This window comes from Gobius niger (genome assembly GCF_951799975.1).
Source record: "Gobius niger genome assembly, chromosome: 1".
Classification (NCBI taxonomy): domain Eukaryota; kingdom Metazoa; phylum Chordata; class Actinopteri; order Gobiiformes; family Gobiidae; genus Gobius; species Gobius niger.
Genome location: NC_136852.1, coordinates 19,663,121 through 19,676,098, shown reverse-complemented (window position 1 = coordinate 19,676,098; position 12,978 = coordinate 19,663,121). Strand labels below are relative to the sequence as shown.

Below are 12,978 nucleotides of genomic sequence, written 5' to 3'. Positions count from 1 at the left end.
AACGGAAAATAATGTAGTCAACACTACAGATTCTCCTGTCCGCCAGTCTTCTCAGCTCATTAGAACATAGCACAGCAGTCCCCAACTAGATATGCTTGAGGTCCAACATGCAACCGTTCACCACTCCAAAATGGAGGCTGTTCAGCGACACAGAGCAAAGGATAATTTATTTATTTGTTTAAAAAACACACACACAATGCAATTGCTGCATATGGAAGAATGCTTCTTTTTTTTTTTCGTTCTGACATGGCTATAGCGAGAACACAGTGATCTCAACATGGCCGTCTATGCTGGACAAGCTCTGGAGCAAGGAAAAAGATTGACCAATGAGCTTACAGCAGAGGCATCCCGACCCACCCCATGATTTGCATCTCATTAAGAGAAATACAGAAATAAATACAGAAATAAATACAGAAATAAATAAATAAATAGAGAAATAAATAAATAAATACAGAAATAAATAAATAAATACAGAAATAAATAAATAAATAGAGAAATAAATAAATAAAAAAATAAATAAAAAAATAAATAGAGAAATAAATAAATAAATAAATAGAGAAATAAATAAATACATGCAAAAATAAATAAATAAATAGAGAAATAAATAAATAAATAGAGAAATAAATAAATAAATAAATAAATAAATAAATAAATAAATACAAAAATAAATACAGAAATAGAGAAATAAATAGAGAAATACAGAAATAAATGTATAAATCAATACAAAAATAAATAAATATGTAAATAAATAAATAAATACAGAAATAAATAAATATATAAATAAATAAATACAGAAATAAATGCACTTATTCTCATAATTGCACGCATTTCTTTGCAAATTTTATCTTTTTTAAATTTATTTATTTATTTATTTATTTATGTATATATTTATAGTTTTGGCAGCCACGGTCCTCCATAGTGAAGAGTATGGCAGAGCCAGGCAAGCAATATACTGCAATATACCACCAACCCTAGTCCAATTTAGTATGGAAATGCCAGAAAAATATAACTTTTTTTATATTTTGCATGAAGCTTTTGCCACCAGCTTTTGCCAGATTTACTCACTGTGGAACGAGTAGCCAAACATTTACTTTCTTTTTACTCAAGTAAGAGTACATACATTATAATATTACTCAAGTAGAAGTAAACATACTACATGGTAAAACTACTCTAAAAGTTCTACTCGCCTATGACCGTGCTCTCTGAACAGAATAGCATGGACTCAATTTCCCATGATGCCTTTGGGTTTCGCGGCCGTGGAGGCGGGATGCTGAACTGTTGTTGCTTGGAAACACTTTGCGCGCTGACAGTGGCTGAAGTGTGAATGAAGCATGTGTTTTGTTGTTATTGTTTATTGCCTTTGATGTGATACAACTATGTCCTCCAAATGTTTATCTGCTGCAACCTGTGGCCCTTTTTTACTGAGCTGAGACATGAAGAGCAGGAAACAGAGACTCGCTAAAGCTGGGAGCAGCAAAAGGAAAGGTAATCTGTTGTTAGCATTAGCTGTTTTGCTAACAAGAGTTGATCGCCCAGCCAAGTTTTCTTTGATCCGAAGACCGAAGTAATGGCATTTGAAATATAATAAAGTTTGTGTGCATAAGGTGGACATCACATTATCTGACGACCTGCATCTCATATTTAGTTTTTATGCCACCATGTGTATATTGAACAGTTACAGTTGTATAGCTTTACTTGTAAGTGTATTAAACTATTCTCACATGGCCTTCCCAATATGTTGTAGTTATAGTTAAATAGTGCCAGTTAAGTATATTTTAATACAATACAATGTGTATTGTGTTGCAGCTTCCAGCGATATTTCTCCATCAACCAGTCTTCCTCCTTTAGTTGAGGGCCAGCTCAGATGCTTCCTGCGTGTGTCAGTCAGCAGACTCCTATGGACCGTGCACAAACCTCCTTTAGCTACATTTGTCAGGCTACGCTGGTGGGGCGAGACCTCAGATGGGACACACTTCTTTCCAAGAGATGGATCACAGCCATCACAGAAGTCAGTCAAGACAACCGCGTGTTTTCCCATCCGTTGTGGACCAAAGCAGTTCACCTCATACCTTACAGGTACACATTTGTTTAAAGCCTCACACTTGCAGATGATTCCTTTTAAGTGTTCTTATCGTTTAAAGTACACTTATTGATTATTCCCAAACAGACATGGGTTACATTGTGCTTGAAGTCCTCACAAAGCCTGACCATTTACCAGTTGCACGTGCTCAAGTGGCTGGCATTCCCCGTCTTTCTCTGTCCAACTCCATAAGTGGCTTCTATACACTTGTTTCTCCAACATCAGAGAAAATGGGAGAGTTGCAGGTTAAGACTGCTTTTTTTTTACATTTTCAATCCTGATTAAAGTTTTGTCAAGATTATAATAGACATTTCATATATCTTTTTTAATAGGTTTCACTTTGTTTGGAGCCTCTGACTGAAGCATATGACAGTAGCAGCTCATGCCCACCAACGGACATCAGCATTGATAAAGCACCTCAGGAATTTATGTCTCGTGAACCAAAGGCCGTATCCACAGACGATGGAAAAGAGTTTTCTGGATGCACTGGAGGAAGCACACCAAGGTTTACAACAACTACATTTGTGGGTGTGGGGGTGTAATAATTCAAAATTCAATTTGTGACAGTTATGCCCTTGTTATTTCAGAGGGAAGGATCACCTTTATTTTCAAAATAACAATCAAGGCAAGGTTTTGCCTCAAAAAACAGTACTAGGTAACTCACAGACCACCCAAAGTTTGGCAAATCCTGCGAGTTGTACTGGTACAAATAGTGATTTACTCTCCGGTAAGAAACAGTTTAGCAAAAATGTTGCATCTTCATAAAAAGTGCTTGATTAAATTTGCTGAAATAATTTCTTTAATAGTGATTTTAGAACGTGGAAACAAACTCCGAAATGCCATGGTAGTTTCAGCTGTTAATACTGACGTAGATTGTACCTCAACACTCAGGGATGCTCCACTTCCGCTGTCACGGGACAATATCCTGTTGAACATCAAGTCAGTAATGCATCATATTTAGATAATGAACTCATAATTTTGCTTTATTTTTAACACTTTATTTTTATGTTGCATTTTTTGACAGACCTCCCCTCACTTCCTCTGGTATATTACTTCAAAATATACTGCAGGCAAATACTAGCCTAGAGCCTTCTTGTGCGGTAACTGCTGTTTCGGATCATGGATTGGACACCTCTATTGACATAGACCAAAAGGCTGTGGATCTGCTTCTGGGCAGGTATTAATACTATTCCCTTAATCAGTAAAATTTAAATTACTTTGTCATTTGGCCCGTAAAGTGCTTTATTTTTATTATCACAGTACTACATCTCTTGCTCTGTGGGATGACTTATCAGCGCTGTCCAACGCCAGCAGCTTGTGTGGAGACAGTGAACTGAATGACCCACAGTACGATCAGAGCCTGTTGGAAAATCTTTTCTACAAAACTCCTGCAAGTACTGTGTATTTTGGCATTTTGGATTCATTTGTGATTGATTAATAATTTGTTTGTGTGTTTCCAGATCATTGATAAGCTTGGTTCACAGATAGTGCCTCAAAATTACCCCTCAAGTGAAACTGACAAACCACCGACGTACCCTGAAAGCAAGGACTATGGAGTGTAAGCTATAGTACATACAGTATCAATTGCAACTAAACCGAAAAAAAAACTGACCTCTGTCACCTTTAGGTCAAACACTCTGAGTCTTACGGCAGATCAGCTGACAGTCCTGAGCTCAGTTCAGCTGTTGAGGGTCTGTATAGACTCTTTGGCGGTTCCCTGTAAAAACCCATCCACTTCTTTGAAAAATGTCAGCAAAGGGAAACCTCCACGGCCCTTATCCACTAAAAGATGGTAAAATTGTAACATTTTTAAACATTGTCTCAATGTCATTAAAAATCTCACAACATTTTTTCCCCAAACAGCACATATTTTGTTGAGTATTTGATGCCCCGAATGTCTGTAGCACATCATAAGAAAGCTGAAGAAGCGACCAGAGCGATTTCCAGTAAAACTGTTGGCGATGGTAGGAAACTTTACCATCACCAAAAAGGGGAACTTTAAGTATTTTTAAATTTTTTGAAAAAGATAATAGCTGCGTGTTATTGTTACAGTTGTGAAGTTCAGTCAGCGCTCCGTGTTCCCTGTCCACTTAAACACAGCAACTGTCAAACATTGGTGGGAAACAAACCTAATATTCAAGATATATTTGCGTAGAAGTGACCAAAAGAAGGTAAGAAAGGGTACACTACATGCTTATAGTGCATTTTCAATAACTTGGCCACAAAATGCATTGAACTATTGTTGTAATTAAGTTTGTAACACATTTGTGGGCATTTTTTTAGCCTACCTTTATTGGTAAAGCCATTCACCCACTACGCAATTTGCTGCTTAGCAAGTCACTGTCTCAGTCTCTTTTGCTGCCTGTGAGGGTAGAAGAAGAGCAAAAAGCAACGAATATTGGGCCGCTAAAGGTACAGAGTTTTATTTTAGCAATTACATTTTGTGTTTTATGCAGATATTTGTTTTCAATGTCTCTTTTTCTAGTTGACATTTGAGCTCATCACAGGAAAGAATGATTCAGTAATACCTGATAGCACATTGCCACAAAGAGAGACTACTCCCTGGGACACATCACCAACTCCAGTAAAAGCTCCACCTGGGAATAAGAAAGTTTCTGCAGATGTGGCATTTGGGCCTTTGGATGGTTCCAGGAGTCCTCAAAAACCCACAGGAGAACCTGTGTTTCACAACCATTTTTACTCTCCTCTGTCTCATCGCAAACCAGTTCATCAAGAGGAGGACACAAACGTGCTCCTGCACACCTTAGTCATGGTGCCTGATGGAAGAGATTTTCAGTGTTCCCCGCTGCAATCCCCAAATGTTTACTTGAACTGTAAGCTCTTCTGGTGTGATGAGACTGTGAGATCCCATGTTGTTTGGGGCCAAGCAAACCCCACATTTAATTTTATGCAGGTATGAGAAAACTAATTTATCTTCTTTTCAAGACTATGCTACCTCATGCTGTTTGTTCTTTATATTCTATTGTATAGTCCAATACTCTGAAGATATTTTAACACCTAATTTATATTATATGTAGGAGTTACTTTTTAAAATTTTGCATGTATTTTTTTCCAGGTGACCCCAGTTGCTTTAACATCTAAACTGCTGGAGCGCATGAACAACAATTTCATGGTAATCGAGGTGTGGCAGAAGATTGGAAACCCAAAGCAGGATCAACTTCTTGGCCTTGTTAAGCTACCTCTTCACCAGTTTTATATGTCATTTAGGTAGGTTGTGCTGTGTTTATTGAGTATTGTTTTATTCAGTGAATACTTAGTTTGCTCTTTCTTTTCCTGAAACCTTCTTTCAGAGATGAGAAGATTGCTCAGCTGCTTCTCCAAGCACAGTACCCCGTTTTAGGAGTGGACTGCTACATGCCTGTCATTGATGTTTTCTCAGGAAATTGCAAAGGAAATCTCAGAGTTATTTTAGCAATGGGGCGATCAGAGCAGATTGCAGCTCTCCAGACGGCAAGAGGTGAAGACTATTCACCAGGTCATGAAGTGAGGCCGATCCACCTGTTGGATCATCAGCCTCATTCAAAAGTACATAAGGTTAGAGCAATGCAATACCCAGACATTTTTATAGTTGTATGAATATGTCAATACGAAAATACCAAAGTGCACATTAATTTCAGGTAGAGACATTGGAATGCATTTGTATTAAATGTGTTGCAGGTGACCAGAACCTCTAATGAAATAATGCAGGAACATCTGTTTGTAATAAAAGTGGAAAAGGTCGTAGGATTAACGCCGCTGCAGTCCACTGTGTGGGGTGAGGCTGACTGTTACATTCAGTACAGTTTCCCCTATCAGGAAGGAGACCTCACTGCAAATGCAGATCTCATAGAAAGTAGTAAGTAATCTGTTTTAATAAAGCATTTATTAAAAAAAAAACATTTTAATTCATAATGAACAAAATATGTCTTTTTTTTTTTTTATCATGATGATAATCTTTTAGTTTTATTGCAGCCGTCAACATAAAATCCTTTCGCACCACCACCACACTCTGTGTTCCTGACCCAGTTTTTGGCCACACTGAGAGACATGTGCTGCTGGCTCCAGAAGGCGTCCCCATCCAGAAGGTCCTGCTCAGCGCTCTGTCCTGCCAAGGCCTGAGCAGTGGGGGCGGTGTGCAGTTTGAAGTGTGGTGCCGGTTAGTGTCATCTTTATTATGATAAAGATATGATGCATTACAGCGCCATATTGGTGTGATAATATAGTGGTCTCTGTAGATATTACTATCCAAATGTGCGGGAGCAGCTTGTGGCGAAGGGTATGCTTCCACTCTCCAAGCTGTGTGCAATGGTCACCATGCAAAGACTGCACAACGAGGCACAGATGTTCTCACTACCACTCATTCCTTGGAGCGACGTCAATCATCAGCAAAAATCTTCAGGTGTCTATGACCCAGAGACTAACCGCCAAACTGTCTCAGGATATAACAACTAAATATATGTCCCTATGGTTTAGGTTTGCTGGATGTCTGTGTTCAATACAAACATCGTCCTGTGAGGCCAGAGGGACACATGGGAAGAGGAGCTGCTTCTCGTGTTGTGACACTCGTAATTCAAATCCATAGAGGGTCTGGACTGAAAGCTGCAGCGAGGTACTGCATTATCACTCTTACCACATGTACAGTACTGACAATATTGTGTTGGAAAATGCAATGATATGTAAATGATGGCATTTGTTTCCTCTCATCTTTCACAGGGTCATTGCTGAGACAAATGAACGGTTCAGCTACTACACGTCTGTGGGTGTAAACAGCTACATCACAGCACAGCTCTCCTTCCTGCCTGAGCGGGAGAAGAGATGCACTCGAATAGTGGCCAGGAGCTTCAGTCCAGAGTTTGACCACTACATGGAAATGTCTTGTGACTTGCTGCTTCAGAGGAGCACTGGAGAGACCTTCAGTCTTGCAGAGCAGCTGGAGCAAGCCTCGGCCATTTTCACTGTGTGGAACAGAGAGAGCCGAAAAGGTAGAGTAAAATTCACGGTTAAAAGAATATATGCATTCACTTATATTTTATTTTATAATTTTAGTTTTATTTATTTATTCTCTTTAGGAGTCGAAGCTTCCCAACCAAAAGATGTGCAGTTGGGTACAGTCAAAGTACCGCTGGCTGATCTCATCTATAAAAGAACAGGTAGGTCATCTATATATGTACAAGATGTGGTACTGTTGATTTTTCTCTCATTTAAGCTTGTTTTGCTTTCCCCATACTGTAGGTATTTCAGGCTGGTTTGGCTTGCATGCATCAGAGCAGACATCTTCTCAGGACCAGCAGGTCTTGGTTGGGGGTGTTGAAATTTCCATCAGCTTTGCTCACCACTCTGACAGAGAAAGGGTCATGAAAACTGCTCAGGGGCTCGGCTGGGACACGGCTCATGGCATTTGTGAAAGAGAAGATGATAATGTGGCCTGGGAGGAAAGCCTGAGTAAAATCTCTTTGACCATCTCGGTGCCGCGAGCCTGGATCCCTCTGCACTGCCTACTCCTGCCAGGCATCAGAGAGATGCAGCGCTCAACCTACTGCTACTTCAGGTACAAGTTTTATGACCAGGAGGCCTTTTGTTCTCACATGAAGCACCCTGTTGTCGAGGACAGCCAGGAGGAGAGCGTGGCCACAGTCAGTTTTGAAGGAAGTACTTCTGTGGAGCTGAAAAGAACTGAACCCTTAACTTGGTACCTCCGTGAAGAAAAACTCGAGATTCAAATGTGGGTTGCGTTTACGAAAGTCAAAACTCAAAGGCCCTGTGACACAGACCGACTGGTGGGCTCAGTGTTTCTGGATCTGTCCGCACTCGCAAATATGTCCAAACAGAGGCTCACACTTAGTGGTAAATAAAACGCCATTCTTCAAATTGTTTATTCATTTGACGTTTTCCTTCTAATGACTCATTTGGGGTTTCACAGGAGTCTACCCAATGTTCAGCCGCTCCGCCACTGATCTGGAGGGTGCCGCTGTCAGGGTTCACATTACACTGGCACTAGGCCCGGGCCCCAGGATGACCGCGCTTACAGACATCAACAGCCAAGAAGAAGAACTTTTTTCTGATGAGGCAGACGATGGAGCTGCCTCTCCCACTCCATTAAAACTTACAGAGAAATCACCTCAGAGAACAAGAAACACAGACTTCACATCTGCACATCATACAGAGACCGATGATTCTGAGTCATTCCCTGTCAATATTACGGTGGATAAAGCCATGCATCTTAATCTGAAAGGTTCATCTGACTGTTGATGCTCTTTATGGTTACTGTGTTTCTTTGCAAAGTTATTAAACCTGTTTTGTCCATAGGTTGTCCTCTCATAGACCGCAGTGAAGGGAATCTGTGTTGCTGTGTTTCTTACGTCACCTCAGACTCCGCTGAACCAGTCTCTACAGCCGTTGTGTCTGACAGTGACAGTCCAGTGTGGGACCACCAACACGAGTGCAGGTACAGCATTAACTATATTGTGTAAAAAAAAAAAGAATGGATAAGGAAGTCGCATTTATAGTGGGTTGCGTAATGGAAATAACAATTTGATTACAGACTATCAAAGGACCTTCTTGTGGATTCCCAGCAATCTCTTGTCTTCAAAGTTTGGCACAAAGGAGGTAGATAATAGATATGCAGAAAGAATGATTTTAATATTTAGTGTAATGATTATAAAAAAGCAATGTCCAATGTTGTTTCTCTCACAGAAATGGAGCGAGTGATTGGATTTGCTTCAGTCGACCTAACGCCTTTGCTCTGTGGCCTGCCTTCAGTGTGCGGCTGGTACAACATCACAGACTTCAGCGGCCAATGTCACGGCCAGCTCAAGGTTTCCATTACCCCAATGAAAAGAATACAAGACCTCGGGGTACAACGAAAAGCTCCGTGTGAAGAAACTGCAACCAACTCGTCAGTAAGTAAATAAATAAAAAAAACAATGACAGTGTCTGGTCAGTTTCATTCACTCCCATGATGCAGAAAGGTACAGCTTCATTTCCACTTACCGCTACTAAAATAGGAATTAATACAGGGTTATGTATATACTTAATGACCCTATTGCATTTATATAATTGCAGGGTTTATTTCAAGGGCTACCAATCAGCTATCATACAACAGCCACGTACAGCAGTTTCCCCTCACACATGAGCCGCTATCCTGAACAGAAGATCTCATCTCCAGACCACACAGAGATATTGTTTTCTGAAAGGTAAAACATTGGCCTTGCTCTATATCATGACTGCTGTATTGTGTAGAGCAGAACGTGTCAAGTCACTGTACCCCCGTTTTAGATCAAGTGAGAGCGACCGCCATTTTGAACACATGGATAATGTGCGGCTTTACCATCAGACCCTCCAGGAGCAAGCGGCGGCCCCATCCGTCGCTGGTGCTGGAGGCCTTAATCCATCCAGCTCAGTCCTGTTTTCAACCCTAAGGTAATACTGTGAAAGTTGTTGCATCTTATTAATTGAACTAGTGATTGAAATGTGTTTTTGTTTTAGGAAAAAACTAGGTGAGCTTGACAACATCCAAAGATACTTCAGTCTCAAACTCTCGACCCCCACGTTTCCCCCATCGAGTGATCAATATGCCAACCATAAACAAGAAGACTCTCACCAGCTACTCCTCAGGTCCAGTATGTTAGTTGGACAAGTCAACAATATAATTACTGGTAAGCTTCTTTTTCTATTTTTTCTATTTCTTTTTCATTTAAATGAACAGGCACTTAAAATCCCAGGCACTTGAGCATTAGGTGGAACAGACAGGGGTGTGTAGGTTCCATCTTTGGCAATAGACATGACCTTATTAATTTCCTTGTTCATCTAATAAGATCTTTCTTTTTTAATCACACATTTTGAGCTACATTGTGTCAGTAAATAATTGTGTAGATATTTGAATTAAAAAAATCCACAATAGGGTAATACTTTTTTTTTTTTACCGTTATTTAACCAGGAGCGTCCCATTGAGATTAAAAACCTCTTTTTCAAGGGAGTCCTGGCCAAGAGGCAGCGAAGGAGTTACAAATTACAAATCTCAAAATAAAATTACATACACATCATGAAAAACAGTTACAAAGTAAAAAGGTCGACACAAATGCTCTCAATCTGGACCTAAAAGCGTTCAATGAAATAAGTTCATTTATTTTCATGTCTTTCTGCCACATGTTCCATGTAGAAGGAGCAGAGAGAACAAAAGCCCCTTTCCCCAGTTCTGTACAGGCAAATGGAACAGCGAGCAACAAATGATCATTTGAACGCAAACCGTAAGAGTCAACACTCCTCCGTGTGATCAAATTACAGATGTAGGAGGGCAGTAGACCATGAGCCTTGGTAAAGACATAGACAAACTTTGTTGATCCACAGTGGAAAAAGTGTAAATAATATACTTCAAACAATCTTATGCCCAAGTAATCAATCGAATGAATTGGAATAATTCATTGAATTAAATAATGAATGGAAAATAGGCAGGATATTAACCAATATTAGATTAGGGTTATTGAGCTTTCTCTTACGGCTTAATAAACATCTATCGAAGGGGCCCCATGCTGTGCAGACAGGTTGGCCCAGTGCCTCTAAAGGATGGGTCAAATTTAACTACCTGAGCTGTGTTATGAGAATGTAACATCACGTAAGAGGGGTTATAGCAACTGACACTGCTATCTGTGTACTTACTAGGATTGCAAGGACCGCATATAGAAACCATAGCCCCCATCTCGGAGAGCAGCCTAAATTCCCCTGTGGATTACCCCGTCCCACAAACTGAAAAGGTACAAACTCCAGACAGGACACTGGAGTCTTCTCAGACTCAAACTGAGGACCAACTACCATCTATACACGAGCCAGACCTTCAAAATGATGCCACTGCTGTATCAGAGGAGGACCAAAGACAAAAAAGTGACAATGAAGAGCAATCCGGTTTGAACAGGGACCAAGATTCAGCTGAGGATGTAGATGATGAAGATGAGGATTATGAGGAGACTGTGGTCAAGCCTCGACATCTCAACGAACTGACCTCTTTAACAGATAAAACCAGCCCTTGGACTAGCATTTTATCAGACCCAGAGTTAGCTTCTCTTGAAAGTACTGACGCCGACATAAGTCCCAGAGAGAAACGGGAGCAGCCGACCACACAGCTGCACATAGAGGACTCCTGTGGTCGCCCCAGCTCCGACTGTGAAGATGAGAAAAGCCATGGAACTGAGGACACTTCAGAAACAGAGGAGTCGGATACAGATGTGCAAAGTCTCAGGACGTGTGAAAGTTTACCTTCGGAGGTTCACGACAAAGCGGCAGAGGTCAACAGTGAGTCAGAGGACGAGCCAAATGCTGCAAACTCAGCTGAAGTCCAGGGGCATCGCAGTACAGAGCAGATGGAACACTCACAGCCCGAACCGTATCCTTCCAAGTATTTCTAAAGTGTTCTTGTTTGTTCGTTTGTTTGTTTGTTTGTCTGTCGTTATTTTAATGATTTCATTGAGATGAATCAAGCATTGACATTAAGCTAACACGGTAACAATAAACTGTAGAAATTTCTTAACATGCACCGATAAGACCTGTTTTTCCGGAGATGCCAAATTTTTTCATGCCACCTTATCAGATGGAGGCCTCTATGAAAGCCATACGCTTGGCTCCGACTTTTTCCCAGTCTCCAATTGACTCTGTAAGTAAATAACGTGCTATAAATGTTGAAATAGTTGGAACTGCTTGAGCTGTGAGGATCAGAGTGTGTATTTGTCATGACTCATGAGTGCACGCCTGTCTAATTATTATGTGACCAATTCAAATAGTAAATGCATGAATACATAATTTATTACTAATAAGTCTGTTACAGTTTGTTCTTTTAGTAAGGTTTGTTTACCTGCTTTTCTAGTTTTGCTCACTTCATGGCTTACTAAAAGAACACACAGTAATAGTTGAATGGAAGAAGACCGTATGAACCTTTTACAAAGACTAATAATTCTCGTTTATTTCACAACTGTGGAGAGACTTGAATGGCGAGTGGTATGCAGTTGGTTTTGCTCATTGTGTTTCAAGGAACTCCCTTTAAACATAATAAAAGAAGTGGCCTATTTCTGTTCAACAATTGAAAACTTTACTCAACTCAGGTGTTGTTTGAAGAGTCCTTCTAACTTATTTGTTTTATTGCGATGTGTGTCAAGTTCAAGTGAATCCAGGAAAATGGGAGATTAATTTTGTTTGCCTATTTTGACAGGGACCTAGTGCTGCACCTGCAAGAGGCCCCTGGCAGCGCCCTAACATGTCACCTTCATCTTTGAGGAAAGAGACGGACAGAATAGCGAGAATATTTGCAGCCCATTTTGATGAGGGTCATAGAGACTGAGCAGCTAATGCATTATAGAATTATTGTTAAATAAAATGCAGATCATGTAGTATAATTTAAAATGTAATTTTTGTATTTATAAATGAATGTTTGCTCTGTGAAATGAACAGAAAATGTTCTTGATTATTATAATACTATATCTTTGTGAAATAAAATAAAAAAGGGTTCAAAAATTTATTTGTCTTGTGGCATGTCAAGTTTGCAACTGAAAATCTAAATTGCTTGTATTTACGTGAAGTGTCAAAAAATGTATTGCTTTTTCTTTTTTTTTCTTTTTTTTTTTTCCTTTCTTTTCTTTTCCTCTTTTTTGTCCCTTTTTTTTTCTTTCTTTTAAAAAAAAATTTGTTTTAATCATTATTAACTTTTCCCCTCCTTTCCTTCCCTTCTTCACGGTATGTATGTGTGAGTGCATTTCTGTTTTTAACTCTATTATATCTTTTTTTGCTCATTCTTTTATTTTACTCCTTTACTCTTTTCTTCTACTGTCCTGTTCTTCTCTTTTCTTTTTTCTTCCAATCTTTTTCTTTCTAAACTTATTTTCTACTGCTTCTTCTCTTTCTTCCTTTTCTCTTGA

The 12,978-nt window shown here is 39.7% G+C and overlaps 1 protein-coding gene across 1 annotated transcript; it reads left to right on the top strand.

The window, feature by feature from the left end:
* The first annotated feature begins 1,307 nt into the window (after window positions 1-1,307).
* On the top strand, window positions 1,308-12,534 carry c2cd3 (C2 domain containing 3 centriole elongation regulator). The gene is made up of 33 exons (XM_079556300.1): window positions 1,308-1,485; window positions 1,807-2,076; window positions 2,168-2,325; window positions 2,413-2,585; window positions 2,668-2,807; window positions 2,887-3,019; window positions 3,105-3,257; window positions 3,341-3,470; window positions 3,541-3,638; window positions 3,708-3,872; window positions 3,944-4,044; window positions 4,133-4,251; window positions 4,364-4,492; window positions 4,566-4,994; window positions 5,157-5,308; window positions 5,392-5,635; window positions 5,759-5,936; window positions 6,053-6,236; window positions 6,316-6,479; window positions 6,554-6,689; window positions 6,794-7,062; window positions 7,150-7,230; window positions 7,313-7,924; window positions 8,001-8,312; window positions 8,387-8,525; window positions 8,622-8,686; window positions 8,774-8,979; window positions 9,143-9,273; window positions 9,356-9,499; window positions 9,566-9,735; window positions 10,739-11,456; window positions 11,615-11,723; window positions 12,276-12,534. The coding sequence occupies exons 1-33, from the start codon at window positions 1,434-1,436 to the stop codon at window positions 12,402-12,404; spliced, it is 6,393 nt and encodes a 2,130-aa protein (XP_079412426.1). The 5' UTR covers window positions 1,308-1,433; the 3' UTR covers window positions 12,405-12,534.
* Window positions 12,535-12,978: the final 444 nt, after the last annotated feature.